Source organism: Strix uralensis, chromosome 4 (genome assembly GCF_047716275.1).
Source record: "Strix uralensis isolate ZFMK-TIS-50842 chromosome 4, bStrUra1, whole genome shotgun sequence".
In the NCBI taxonomy this organism is placed as follows: domain Eukaryota; kingdom Metazoa; phylum Chordata; class Aves; order Strigiformes; family Strigidae; genus Strix; species Strix uralensis.
Genome location: NC_133975.1, coordinates 37,884,339 through 37,900,164, shown reverse-complemented (window position 1 = coordinate 37,900,164; position 15,826 = coordinate 37,884,339). Strand labels below are relative to the sequence as shown.

At 36.3% G+C, this 15,826-nt stretch overlaps 1 protein-coding gene across 1 annotated transcript in view; it reads left to right on the top strand.

Annotated features, from left to right (window-relative positions):
• Positions 1-15,826, top strand: part of TENM3 (teneurin transmembrane protein 3) — a 363,886-nt gene that overhangs the window by 43,494 nt on the left and 304,566 nt on the right. Inside the window, exon 3 of the mRNA XM_074866418.1 lies at positions 14,246-14,524. Within this exon, the coding sequence (XP_074722519.1) occupies positions 14,246-14,524 (279 nt within the window). The remainder of the gene's footprint in view (positions 1-14,245; positions 14,525-15,826) is intronic.

The following is a 15,826-nucleotide window of genomic DNA, read 5'->3' as shown; positions in this document are numbered from 1 at the left end:
CTTACAGTTTTAAAAACTAGACCCCCAGCATAAATTCAACTCATTAACAGGTGGCCCAAAAGTTTGCCACTCCAATATACCTAAAATGTAAATGGCTTCAAAATTAATAAAAATAAACAAATACAACTGTTCCAAGAAGGCCAAGCCTATGAACAGGTTTGGGGAAACACAGTATGTGTGGATGGGCATACAAATAATGCATTAGCTCAGTGCCTTTATCATTTAGCTTGCAAGGGCAGCTCTATAGTGAGTAAGGTAAATTAGTTCATAATTAATGCATTTGGGGGTTTTTTTAGTGGCTATCTATGGTATCTAATCAGATGCTAACAGGTTGCTAGAGCTCACTGTTGAATTTCTGAGTCCAGGACTGGAGATACATGAGAGATCTAATGGATGATCATCCATGGAGATGCTGAAAACCTGACTGGATATCACAGAATCATCTAGGTTGGAAAAGACCTTGAAGATCATCTAGTCCAACCATTAATATGGATATGGTCCTGGGCAACTTGCTGCAGCTGGCCATACTTGAGTAGAGGGTTTGGTTTAGATGATCTCAAGTGGTCCCTTTGGACCTCAGTTATTCTGGGAGATTGCATTTAGCTCCAGTTAGGGTTAAGCACTTATGCATTACTTTTGGACTCAAAACTGTAGTCTCTGGAATTGGCATTTCTACATTTCCACAACTAAACTACTTAATATAAGGAGGGAAAAAAAAAAAGTTATGAAATGTGTGGAGTACTGCAGCCCAGATGTCTAAAAGAATAAAGCTAGGCCAAGAGCTGTGTGAACCTATGCCTCAGTCTTCTGTATAAAGCTATCTTTTCTTTTATGAGGAAACAAGAATAGATTTAAGGGTAGAAAAAGAAAGCTTCCTCCTTGTGAGGAAGTCCTTAGTTTTAATTTTAGAAATGTTTAAAAATATTTTCCCCATTGGTGGTTTTTCTTTGTTCCAAGTAGAATAACTTTACATTAGAATTAGATCTGGGCAGATGGTGTTGACTTTTTTTGCCTACAAATGTTTGCAATGAAATAAAAATATTTCTCTTAGGCTCATGTAACTGAGGCTTGCTGCTACTGTAGTCTGTCTGCTTTCTGCTGTGTATTTTTGGTTTCTGTGATGTGTTGAAACTTCAGGTCATCAATACTTTCTAGTTTTTAAGTCATTAGTCACCTTTATCTCATTACTTTAATGAGGTAAAATCAAAAGGAAGTTTTCTAAGACCTGTACTGTAGACACTTTCTTAGTACCAGTGACAAAATTATATCAAAATAAGCACCATTTATTTAGTAAATTCATAAACTATTGCCTGAATAAAGTACTAATCTTTTTAAATAGCAATTACAAAATGAAATAAGTTATGTAGTCTGTCATGTCACATATGATGGTGCACTGGGGCTTGGGGTTTTTTTCTTTTTCATTTTCTTCAGAAAAGCACGTAATATTTAGCTAATGCTTATTGCCCAATATGCAATAAATTGCACATCTGTAGGCCTAAAATGTCAGTCTGGGATGTGTAGTGTTGTCTTCACCTTTCAGTGATCTCAACACTGTCATCTGTGCCTGTTTGATTCTCCTCATTGTCAATTCAATTCTTTTCATATGGTTTATTGGCTTCCTCTAATGCGTGCTGGTTTAGCACCATTGGGGACTACCTGCAGGTTTGATAGGGTCAGGTTATAAAGGGCTTGTTTTGCAGTCTTAGTGTGTTCCTTTGATTCATCTTTGACTGAGAGAATTTACTGCTTCTGGCATTTGGAAGCATTTTGTGGAAAAGGTGTTCAAGGTCATTCCAAGTGTTTTAAAATATATAATACACGTTTCCCTGTATTTATTTTTTCCCCGCTGTCTAGAAATAGAGTGCAGATATGGGGCTTTGTTGACAGTCTAATTACATTCTAGCCTGCTAAATCAACAGGAAATAAGTCTATAAGCAAAAACGGTAAGCTTTAATAAATACCTTTAATTGGAAATTAATTTTTAAAATTAATCATGACTCGTGTTTCACTTTTTTTGCCCGGACTGTGTAAAATAACAGTATCAAACTTCCAGTGTCTGCTGGAAAGCTACTGGCACAGTTATGTGAGTTTCTGGAGTCTCTCAAATGCGAAACAATTTTAAAATGTCAGTGTGCTTTTATGGGTGATATTTTGGGGTAAAGCCTTTCAAAGCTTTCTGCTAATGAATCAGAACTTTCCTCTTCTTCCTGAGTTGTCTCAGTACACGTCTTTACTTCCTGCTTCCCAAAACTCCATGGCAGGAATTCAGAAAGGAATACTGCCATAGGAGATGGGTGTTCCCTGTTCAGTCATAGCTTTATCTCAGGAGATCTTTACTTGAGGAGAGGATTGAGTGACTGGAATTGTCAGTTCCAATCACAGAATCTTTTTCCTTGTCTGTCAAATTTCTGTTGCTTGACATCAATTGGTTAAATAGAAATGAGTCTAAAAATGCATGTTTGTCATTGTAATTTTAAAAACAGATTTTAAAACATATAGTAAAATATTTGAACATGAAATTATTGTATAACGGGGATTGTCTTGTTAATTTTGAAATCCAGTTGACAAGGCTGGAAGAGCAGGTGTGGTTGTTTAGGAAATTGTAACTACATCTAGGCAACATGCTTTCAGTTAACATCAACAAGGGGTAAGACCTACTGTGGTCTCCTTCCCTTCTTCTCAAGCCCCTTCATCTGCTGCAAAACTGGCTTTGTTTTTAGACTCTTTAGATGAGGATTATTTAGCCTACTATTTTTAGAACTTCTAATTTAGTTGTTTATTTTCACTTTGTTGTTAATCCCCACATAAGAGTCAAAAAAACCTGGTAAGCCTCTGAATAATTAAACTCAGCACCTAGCCATGTAAATGAAAACCATGAGCTTTTTTTCTTTAGAAGTATTTTTAAGCTAGATACCCAACTTTATATTGCATGTTTGAGAAGATACCTAGTCTTATCCTTGAGAATGGATGAAGCACCATGAAATACTTTTTACTTTCCAAGGTGTGATGATAGGATTGTTTGTCATTTATGTGTTAGGGGGGATGACAACACCTATTTCCTTTGAAGTATCCAACTGTAATGAGCAGCCTGATATAAATGCACAACTTCTCTAATTGAATTCAGCAACCTAAATGCTTGTCTTTTGGAATATACCCAAGTATCTTGCTGAATTCAGGATTAAAGCTGACTGTATAAAGTTGAATTTCTCTGTTGTACAGAGAGAAATTCCTGTGTGAAGTGATATCAAGTACATAGGCGACCAGTATGCAAAAATGTCTGAAAGTGTGACATGACTGGAGTGGGAGTAAGTAGTATTTTTAAAACTGCATGTGGAAAAAATAATTGGAAGTAATAATATAACAATATGAACATAATTTCAAGGAGATCATGAATCAAACCTGGGCTCACAAGAACTGAAAAACTTTTTATTAAGTTAGTAAGAAAAATACAGGCAGGCAAAAACTGTGTTTTACTGACCATCAAATACATGTTAAAGGGAAGAGAGGAATATGCAATACCTCTCAAGTAGTCATTGTTCCATTTCAAAGAATTTTGTTGTTGCAGGACAGTATAGTGATCCTACAGAGTGATCCACATGTCACGTCAGTGACTTTTTGCACAGGAGCAGGAGGCTGACCCATGAGCACAGGTGTCAGGATGCACTGCAGATTTGTATGTGTTCCTGTCTTCATACAAAATAATCACAGCACTGTTTGCAAACTGTGTGAATTGAAAAGCTGAGCTGCAGGACATCTTTTGCTAACAGAAGACCTGATGAGGTGGTGCTGGTTTTGTTAAATTTTTAGGTTTTGAAAGCTTGAGTCAGCTATGGTTTAGCCTTCAGGTAAAGTTATTCGGTCTTTCTAGCTGGCGGTGAAAATGAGTTCACTGTGTTTATCAATCAGAACAATTTGTCAGCCAAGCCTCAACATCAATTTATTTTCATGCGACCTCTTTGAGTTTTGCAGGAGAAAGTACTTGTATGCATGGTTTTGTACCTTTACTCTTCTGGAATATTTAAGTGCCTAAATTAGAATAAAAGCCCTAATAACTCCTCAGATCTACAAAAAGAGGGGCTGAACTTACCAAACAAGCAAAGAAAAAGAATTTATTTCCCTCATAGTATGCTGGATCACTGACACTGGCTTGCTGAAAAGTGAGGCCATGTACAGTACATCACAGTGTGCAGACATATCATCGCTGTTGTTCAGCTGCCTCTACCATGACAATTAGATTTAGGTGCTAGAAAATCTCACCATTCAGTGAAAGAGGGACCTAAAACAGTGGTATATATGCTTTGACAATTTTATTATTTAAAATATTAAACACTGTCAGGGATACATTTTTAAGACTTCAGAAACCTGAATTGTTAATTGCAACTTCTATCCTAATGTAATATGACTCCAAATTCTATTGCTTTTAAATACTAGTGGCTCAAAATGAGTTATTAGGATAGCAAAATGTTTAATCTTTTTAGTCACCGTAAATGTCAACTGTAGGATTAAAGGATTTAAATGGTCATGTTTTTAAATCTAAAGCTTGAGTACTTTAAACTTACCTGTCTGAAACAGTGGAAGGGTAGATCTTTAAGGCCATTTTTGACCCTATGCCTTATTGATGAGCTGTTCTCACTATAGAGTAGGCAAGTGATTCTCAATAGAACTGAATCAGCCTGCTTTGCAGATTATTTACAGGAAGGTATGAAATAATAGGTAAGTGACTTTGTGATCTCCTGATGAGGAAATTAATCACCATTCAGTGACATGGCAAGTGCTGTCTCTCAAAATCTGAAGCAGATATTAGAATTAGTGTTTTATGTTCCTGGCTGCAGTGCAAAATGTGCCCTGATTTTCATCATGACAGATACCTTTTTGTTATGCTAAAACACGGCCACCTGCAGTATCTGCCCAATTTGAGTGGGTAACTTCTGTAAGCAGCATACAGTGCCAGTATGTTCTGGATAATTTTGTGGCCTTGAGCTAAGCACATAACCTTCTGCCAGAGGTATTTTGTTTTTTGTTTTTTTTTTTTTTTCTCTTTGTAATACAGGAATAATAACACTTACCTACCTCACAGGCGTGTTGGGAAGATTAATTGGTTTATGTTTGCAAAATGCTTTGAAGATGAAAAGCGCTGTAAGTGCTAAGTAATATTATCATCTTTCATTGATATACTAGTTACTTCTTAAAGCAACAATAAGAAGTTAATTGGTTTTCAGGTTCCAGGTGATAAGGATCTGTTGACTTTTAAAGTTATTCTATTAGCTGCAGAGTGGTACTAAGAAAAACATTTCACTTTTATTTGATTAGGAGTATATTTAGCTCATGCTCAGTGATATGCACACTTCTCTAAGGTATTCATCTAGTTGAAATTGGCCCCTTGTGGGTCATGGTCTGTAGATGAGCTACAGATCTGGAGACAAAGGGCAATTGTGATTCTCCAGGGAAAAATCAACCTTGGTTATTGGCAGTAGACTGCTTGATCAAGCATTTCTACATAGCCTTGGTCCACAGAGTAAAAAACTTTGTCTTTGACTAGTCTACTTGCAAAATAAGAGAATTAAGTTCTTGATCATAATGATTAAGGATTTATAAGGTGAGCAAGGGGCCTTCACAAGGACTTTCAGCCTCATGGAAAGGAAGATACTGTAGAGGGTCTGTAATTGCTCTTACATATCTCTGTAGCTCATATACTGAGATGTATGTGCTGCTCCTGTTCATAATAAAAACTAATCTGAGGACTGGGGAAATAAATGGATCACATGCATGGCTATGAAAGGTGACTTCAGCGTGTTAACATCTATGGAGAGAATAAAGCTAGAAAAGTGAGCAGTTAGAGCTGGGGTGAGAGGAAGAATGAAAGAGACTGAAGAGTCCCATCTGTCCAGTCCATTGATTCAGTGCTTAAGGTTGTAGGCCAAGCTGTGAGTGATTGCTTATTCCATCACTGGCAAATAAATGCGGAAAGCAAAGCAGAGATGTAAAGTAGGAATAATTCCTCAGAAAGTTCCTTGATACTTTCTGAAATTACTTTGTAAAATGTCACAACTTAGTGGCTTGAGAGCCCGTCCTCAGCGTTACTGAGCTTATTAAAGCCGAAAGAGGAAATGGCAAAGCCAAGGGAACGTGTTTGCCTCTTCTCTTTTGCTTTGCAGTGCCATAAATATGTCTGAGTCATAAATCCTTTCTTGTCCTCAGCATAATGGACATTTTGCTAGAAAATCTAAATTAAGACAATGCTACACTACATTCAATATGGGGGTTTACAGAATAGAAGCCCTTTTGGGGGGCTATGATGGGAGGTGTGAGTGAGAGAAGGAGTAAAAGAGGTTTTCATTTTTGCTGAAATCCTTTGGTCTGTATTCTCTGTTGTTTCTTACACTTACTTATAGCAATGGTCTGAGTGCCATGAATTGCAGAGCTGGTTCCCATGTATGTGGGATACTTGTTTATGAAATGTATGGGCTACTCTGAAGAGGTGTGTTGGGTTTTTTCTTTATATCAGTTCAGAGCCTGTTGAACTAATCAAGTTTTACAGCATGCTATGGGACATATCCCTCTGTGGGTCTGTCCATTCACTCGTGGTGGCACACATGCCTTTCCCTTGTGGAAAGGCAGAAATAACAGTAGAATTTTCTCTCCTCCCCATATGGAGGAATAGCAATGAGCCTGAACTCTATTTTGGGTGCTTCTCTTTGTGCTGCTTCCTTCGTCCTCACCTTTCTCCTCTTCAAGCCATATGTCATGTCATTAACATCGTACTGACCTTAATGTGGCAGTTCATACCTGTCAGATCTGTGGTTGTAGGCTCTTTACAGACTGGATATCCATCATCTCTACATTGCTTACCCTTGGGTCATATTTTATTCACATCTATCAAATTTAGGCTTTATTCATATTTTGCAATAAATGGATGCTAAGATGTTGATGATTTGGTCCCAGAATCCAAAGATGAAGATAGAGGCCTAAAATATCTATACTGTCATTCTGGTCATGATCAAGACTTTGTGTTCCTTGCTACTCATGGAGTTGTATTTCTTTTTTTAAGTCCACAGAATCCTTTTTTTTTTCTTATTTTTTTTTTCTTACAGGCCATGATCTGGACAGCTGTGTTAATTTTTCTTAATTTAGTTTGTATATTAGGTAATTGCAGTCATAAACCCAGATTTTTATATAAAATCCCCAAATTTGGAACCATTATGTTTAAATTATTAATCATTTACTGGAACATGATTGCTGATGCTGTAGCTTGAAGCTTTGAATTCTGCAAATGTGAAATTATCTTCAGCTGGCTTTAATCTTACTCTGCGGTAACTTCAGAAGGGTTTGATGAGCAGTACTTTATCCTTATACTGGATTAAGAAGTGCTTCTTATGTTCTAGTCTGTGGATTAGTACTGAGGATCCCCTGCCACCCTCAAACCTAACAGGGAATAAAATTACGAGTCTCCCATACTGCACGGAAAAGTCTGCATGTTTGAACTGTAATTTGGAAAGCCAATGGCAGGAAGATACTATGTTTCATTTACATTGATTCTGCTCTATTTCTTAAAAACTTTCCCAGGCTAGCAATTCAATCAGTGTCTCCTTGTGATTCTGTAGTTTGATGTTAGCAAAAATACATGGCTGGTTTAAATATCAGGTTCAAAATACTTCCCACAAAAAAAGTAAGTGTGGGGTTTTCTTCCTAGAATTGACTCAGGTTTTGAGTCTTACATAAAGCTCTTCTACCAAGACCGTCACAGTAAGTGCATCTCAGAGAACTCACAGTATCTGGCACTAACTCTTTCAGAAGTCGCTGAGACTTAGCTCCCCATACGCTTTTGAAAACACATAAGGAATGAGAGAACTGTGTGGTTAATGTTTGCTCAGAATAAAGAGCACTTGAAAATTATGTGCACAGTCGCTAAGATCTAATATAATTTAATGCTGTTTGTTATTATGTACTTTACTGGATATATTGGAGAAGCAACTTTCATACAAATCTTACAGCTCCCCTCTAAATCAGATAATCACAAGAAAAGGAGGTTAAGATGGAAAAGTGAATAGAGTAGAAAGGTCAAGAAAGAGAGATTAGGAGGTGACAAGGAAGAAGGCTGTGATGAGTAAAGAAAAAACATAGGAATTAAAAACAGGAGAAAATGTGATATAGTGGATTAGGATGGTTTAAATTTCACAGATAATTTTCACAAAAACAAGAGAGAAAATCAGGATGAAGTAATAACAAAATACTATGCCAAATCAGAAAGAAAAAATGTTAACATAGGCAAAGCTCATTACTTGTCAGTCTTTGCTGTGATTTCTTGCATCCTAGCAAACAGAACTCTGCAAGTACAGCTTTGAAAAGTCATTTTTAGTAAATATATTGTGAAGTTTGTGTGATAGAATGGATGGTTTCACACCCATTAGTCATTCTCTCTTTTGTGTAACTGTATTCTACCCGTCTAACATTCTGACTTCTGAAGACAGCATTTGTACACTTCCTATCAGAGTTTTACAGAGCATCCAAGGCATCTGTTTAGCTATTTTCTTTTTTAAAATATTTGTCCTTTCATTTCCAGCAAATTTGTTATCCTATTGTACATTTACTTCCATTTCTATGTCTTTCATCTCAAGACCTTTCCTTACAAAGGATGACCTTTTTAAGTGTGCTTCACTGTACTTACCCCAATAAATGGAAAAAAAAAAAAAGATAATTTATTTACAAAGAAGCTACATAGATTTCCATAAGAAACCAGCTAGAATTGGCACTTGAAATTAGATGATGTTTAAGATCCCATAGGGTTGCATGGAATTCTTGCTAACCCATCTCTGCTGATCATCTAGGAAGATGACATCTACCCCATGTTTCAGTGGTCCTGTAGTGACTAGCTAGTGCCCTGAGAGGAGAAGGGACAGTTTTGTTGCATGTTGTTATATAAAAGGAAGCTCCTTTTTCCATCTTTGACTAGCACATAACTGAACTTTGTATTTTTCAGGAATTAGTAAAGTAAACAGGCCAGCCAATTTGGAGTTAACAGAGCTACTCCTTCATAGTTGTCATGTGTATGAGTTAGGAAGGCAAAGTACTGTTGAATCAGGTCAGTAGCCTTGGGCTCTTGGTTGTACAGAAACGGTGAAACATTTCAAAGATGTGGTGCTGCTGTGTGCTGGCTTCGGCCTTACAGAAAGTGTTAGAAGTATTGAGAACGAGCTCCAGGTAAGGAGCTAGAAATAGGAAAAACATTCCTATTATATAATGTCTAAACATGGATACAAAAGGAAGTAAGTACTTTACCCATATCAAAATAACAGGAAACAGCATGGCCCTTGCAGTAACAATTTGACATCAGTGCTGCTTATATAATAAGCCTATATGATAAGCATTGTATTATGAGGACGTGTTTGTATGCAGTAGCCTGCAGACAGAAAATAAAAACATGAGAAAACAATTTTTCCTCATTTGCTTTCTAAATAAATGAGACTTCTTTTAATTTAAAAAAAATAATAATCAGGATTAAGTAGGGAATCGAGGAAATGTAAGGGAGCAGATAGGTTCTCCTAGGGACCATGATCATAGTTTTGCATCTGTATAGCTTTAGTTGTTTCACAATTTTTCTAAGTTTAGTATAGGTATTTTTGTCATGCATTACCACAGAGTGATTATAGGAAAAATGCACTTGATGTTTGAATGGCATGAAGGTGTTATAGCAGGTAGAAGAAGTCAAGATACAAAAAAAGAATAGATTAGAAGGGGGACTGACAAGTAATGAAGGATGCAGAGACAGCAGACTTGGCATGAAACTTCATCAGAAACATAAGCAAGAGCCAAACAGAATTTTGAGTATGGACTTGGAAGGGTTTGGGACCTCTGCCTTTTTGGTACTATGTCAATCCTGTTATGACAAAACCAAGGTCAGCAAAGGCACTCAAACTATAATTCCTCTGGTTTAAAGGGTAGGGGAGTGGGTGTATTTTTATGCTAACTAGGCAGATGCTTTGGAGGCTTTTCAGATTTTTTTTTTTCCTCTCTTTTCCAAAATAGTCTATTGTTGCTAAAACCTGACTTGACTTATCAGTGGTTAATGAATTACTAAGGACAGTGCTGATGGCTGGAGATGCTGACAAATGCTCTGTTGGATATTTTTTGTTAATTCCTTCTGTTTGTTTCCTTTTCCTTTTCATGGTTTTTAAGAGAATATCTCTGTGTATATTTTTAGTATAGATCCAACTTAGAGCAAGGACTGACAACTGAAGAACCATGGGACCTTTTTTTTTTTGTTTAGTAGTCCTCTTCAGAAACCCATTTCCAACTTGAAGCTTATGTTGTTATGGATGTCTTTGAGTAATTTCCCCAATTTAGGCCAGGGAAACAAATGTGGCACAAGTACAGCAGATTTCCATTTAATTCCAGCTGTTAACTTCTGACTCTATAAAATAATAACTTCTGCATACATAAAACTTGCTTATAGTATTTGATTAAACTAAAAAAATTTACCATCTTGACAATGTAACCTGCATGATTCTGGCAGAGAAATATATACACACACTCTCTTTAAAAAAAAAACTAATAATTATGTATGTTAACATATATATATATTAAAATTATGTTGGTATACATTTTGTGTGTATTTAATGTAGTTAAGGAGGTACACCAATCCTATGTGGATCATTGCTTACAGAGAAAGCAGTTGCAACGTAACAGGTAGATGTGTATTGTTACTGTTGGCAAATGCTGTATTTTTAACAGTGATTGCTGCACAAGCTCCTGAAAATTATTTTAGAGTTATTACATTAATTTTGTTCTTGTCTGCACAAATGGAGGGTGTCAGCAGTCCTTACACCACCCATAAATTGATATTCCTAGCTAAGAGGCATGCAGTATCAATGGTAGAGTGGTAGTAAACAGCATTATTGTCAGTTTTTAAAACCTAACTTCATGATACATCATCACAAATAGTCCAAAACCCCCAAAGCTGTCTCCAGAACAAGTGTCCTTGAAACGTTGTGTCTAATTTTTTCTATTTTACCCTTCATATTTTTTAAAGGAAAGTAAAAATCCTACAGAGCATTATGCCTATCTGTTATTCTGTATCTACATTTTCTTCACAGAAATTAGTTCATTACAATTACCAAGTTGTTTTTAAGTCTTTATGAACTGTTGAGGCACTTATTTTCAGTGGGAGAAATTGCAAATGTGTGTATAGTGTAAGAAACCAATGATTAAATCCTTCACATTGAAGTAATTCTGGAAAGGTTAATTAGAAGCTAAGAACACAAGAACATCATCCTCTTTTCATACTTTTTTTTCCACTGAGCTCCTACAGCCTCCTTTTCAATTTTTATTTTTATTTCATAGTATTGTTCATTATCAGGTAAAAGCCCCCAGCTATTCTGCTGCCCACTAGGTCTGCATCCCAGCTGTGTTCAGCTTCCCCTGGGTCCTGTAAGACTTCCTGTTTTCATTGTTCAGGAATCTTAAGATGATGTGAAATTTTTGTATCACATATGTATGATTTCCTCTGGGTTATAAATTCCTACATGAATACATATTTTTCCATGTCAACTTTTTGGTTTGGGTTTTGTGTTTTGGTTTGGTTTTGTTTGGTTGGTTTTTTTTTCATTTGTGTGGGCAACTTACATGGAGTACAATCCTCTTAGTAAAGCTCTTAGGAAAGCTTTAATTCAGAAGATGATTTAGCCTCATGTTTCTAAAGCTGTTACAACACTTCTGGGCTATGCTGTAAAACTTCTCAGTGTAGTGAAAAGCTCTAATATATTGAATGTGATGAGAGAGCAATATACAAACCTGTCCCCCTTTTCTGTTTTGGCCCTGTGACATGCCATGTTGGTTTTCTCACCATTCATAAGAGGAGAAAAAAGAAGAAAATATTTTATGTGGAGGTAGGCTGCTGTAAACTTAAAGTAAATAATAACATCCATTAATAGATGGTAGGTGGTATGTTGTGCCTGAGACTGAGTCTCCTAGAAAGTGATCATGGAGGATGTTGTTATATAATGCCTGAAGTAGTTTCTCTTAAAAATAATAGTTTACTTAAGAGGTAAAAAAAAAAGGGGGTTGGGGGGGATAGTCTCTTCAAATTGATGTGTCTGCACAGATGTCTCCCTGAGTGTTTTTCTGAGTGCAGGGAGGCGAGCACAGGGCTCTATGGTGCAGGCTGGCTGAGAAGCTGCAGGTTGTGATGCTTTCCCACTGCATCTGGCCTAATTGTGGCACAGGAGGCAGCATCTGTGTCTGCCTGCATCCTTCCTCACCTCCAGATCTCATCACCATGAGGTTACGGGGACCATAGGCATAACACCTTGTAGCGTTGAAGTCAACGGCAGTTTTGTTACTGACTAAAGTAACCTCGTCTTTGGTCAAAAATACCTCTTGCCATTTTGCTTCCCAAAATGCTGTTCTTAAAACCAATAAGATGCAACTGCATGTACACCTTAGCTGCTTCATGTGTGTGTAGGTACACCTGTATACATACACACATGTACATGGGCTTCTCCTGTATTTGGTTCTGAATTTAGGCAACTGTTTGAAAATGTAGAGTCACATAATAAAGTACCAAACACATAAAACTTGTGTTCTAGACTGTTACCCTTAGTATATATTTACCCAAATGCAAAATAATAGCCATTTTAGACACTTTATTACTTTCAGCTCTGACCCTATTATCACTGGGTGGTTTGTTTGGCCTGTTTGCTTCTCTGATTAGTTTCAACTCTCACAAAACATGAAAATTCACATGATATGATAGCTTTAAAAAATGACAGGATACTATCAGCGTGCACGGTAATCCCCTGTTCTTATACCCTTCACACTCTTCAGACATAGTCATAGATAAGTTTACTCCTTTTATGTTTACCTTCCCAGCTGTATTTTCATTCAAATATTTATTTACAGGTGCATAATACAGTTTGATTTGTACCTAATTGTAGTAACTGATTTTCATTATTTATGAAAGTCATTGTCAGAATTAATTTATGGTTGTGACTGTGAAGGAACTTATAGCAACAGCTTCATATGACTGCAGCAATAAAATAATTGACTCACTTAAAACAAGTCAATGAGCAGGACATTAACTCTTAATATTTCAGGAATTCTTTACACGTCTGTATTCACACTTGTGCAATTGTATTACTTTCTGATTGATAGGATTCTGATCTTCTTCTGTTATAAGCTTTAATTATCTTACTAATGTGTTTTTATGTTAAATGACTAATTTTAGAGAAATTAGGATGCCTGTCAGATTCAAAAATTGAATGTTTCTTCTAATTTGTTCCCAGAGCTATGAAATAACTGTGGGCTAGGGTGGAAAAGCATTATGGGTATAGGCATGCAAATGAGCTTGCCAAGTGTCTATATATCATAAAATGTCTTAAATCTATGGACATAAAAGTAGGATGAAGACACAGCTATTAAAAAGGCAGTCATTTTTGAGTGTCACATAATTTAGACACTTTAAGTTATTGAAGTGTCACAAATTTATTGCACCTAATTTATTAATACAATCATTTGGGATTCACTTATGTCTCTTGCTCTGCCCGAAAATAAAGGCTAAAAGTTTGTTTAAAATGCAGACTCTGCTTCAGCAGAAAATCATAAAATGTTTCTCAAAATAGAGACACAAAAGTAACAACTTTATTGTGGTCCTTACAGGTAATGGGTGCCCATGTTCCTGTTTGTTTATATTTGTGTATTAAAGTAGGGCAGAGAGATCCAAAAAAGACCAAATGAGTTTGGTTTCCATTTAATTTTTCCATTGCCACATTAGGTGACATCTGTATGGGGAAGATAGCCTGTTGCTTTGGCCTCTAGCCAAAAAAAAAAAAAGGACACAAAAAAAAAAAAAAAGAGATAGTCCTGACAAATACCTTGTTACTGCTTTCACGCTTTGAAAAATAAAATTAAAAAAAAAAATTAAAAGTTCGTCATTTATTTTTAATCCTTTCATGTGTGGAATTGGCTTTTCTTAGTTTGCAGGTTCTGTTATGTTTCTTTCCTATCCAGGAGCATTTCTGATGTGTTTAAGCAGTTGACAAAACAGTGCTAAGGTGTAGTATGAATGAAAAGGGGCACCGCAGAGAGCTGGAGACAAAAGGATCCACTTGATTGTAATACATGCGGACTTTTGACAAAACACCTTGTGTGATACATGAGACAATTATACACATGAAGAGTTTTTACTTTTAGGTTCTTTAAAAAAAAAAAAAAAAGATTCTCACCTTTTGTTATCTTTTTTTCCCCTAATCAGGACAGAATTTTACCCTAAGGCAGTTAGGAGTTTGTGAACCAGCAACTCGTCGAGGACTGGCATTTTGTGCGGAAATGGGGCTCCCCCACAGAGGTTACTCTATCAGTGCAGGGTCAGATGCTGATACTGAAAATGAAGGAGTGATGTCTCCAGAGCATGCCATGAGACTTTGGGGCAGGGGGGTCAAATCAGGGCGCAGTTCCTGTCTGTCGAGCCGTTCCAACTCAGCCCTCACTCTGACTGATACCGAACATGAAAACAAGTCCGACAGTGAAAATGGTAAGTTTTTACACATATGCCCATATATAAATCAATGTTTTATTTGCTGTTTTGGTTGACACTCGATAATTTTAAATCATTAAAGGAATGGCCTTGAATTATTTACCTTTTTTTTTTTCCTCCTCTTCACAGAAAAGTCAATATTCAGTATCAGTCCTAACTAATGCAAGCTTTGCATGTGATGTTTTAGCTGTAATTCTGAAAGAGTTTAATCACAAAAAAGATTAGCTCTGTTTTATCTCAGACCATGTCACCTGTTACCCTTTGGGGAACAACTAAGCAAGTGGTGATAAAGTTGATCCCCAAGGCCAGCTTGCAATCAAAGGTTTCATTGTAAACTCTTCTTCGAGACATCTCAGAGAAGTTTCAGAACCTTAGAATGGATGAATGAGCGCAAAGAATAGCATATTAACAGGGCTCATGTGCTTGGAAAACAAATTTGATTGTGCTTTAAACTTCCTAGCTGATGAGAGCAATTGGAATTGTGGGGAAGAGGGACATGTGGCCTTTGATGTGCCTGGGGGACTAGATTACTGTGCAATTAAAATTCACAAAAAAAAAAAAATCTGAACAGCTTTATAGGATGTGGGGTATGACCATTGTACATTAAGGCTTAGTGTTTAAATGAGAAGAGGTTAATACAATTGACTGATGCCTTTTTAAAGCTTTTCAAAATTTTTTTACCTCCACTTGAGGTTATGAACAGAACCTAATGTGATGTTAAATGCTAAATGTACAAACATTAGAAAACATTTTGTCTTTAACATCTTTTTATTTGCAGAATATTTTCAGCTTTATTAGAATTAAAATGATTGTCCTATTAACTTCATGACTTTCTATATGACAAATTCAAAAGAGAAATAAAGAAAAATGGGTAAAAATTAAAATTAGTGATGGCTATTACCTGCATGTCTACATGTCATTTTATTAATTTATTAAACCTGTTTGCTCAGCTGTACAAAACTCAGAGCAATTTTATTTCTATCCTCTGGCAATAGTTGTAACACATTGTGGGAAACAGTAATGTTAGGTGTGCGTGTATTGTAATCCTTTTAAAAAAAAAAGGCATTTTTATTTTAAATTGTAAGCAATAATGTTTTGTCCTACCTATTTATTATTTTAACTTCAGTTTAAGAAGACAAAACAAAACCTATATTTTGGTTATTATTCATACTTGTCTTTCCTCTGGTGGCTGGTTCTAATTGAAGATGTCTGTGCAAGATAGCTGTCCCAGATGGGATCCTCCTTTTTGTGTTGAACTTAATGCTGTGTGGTACTGGAGGAGACAGCTCTCAGTGTTCA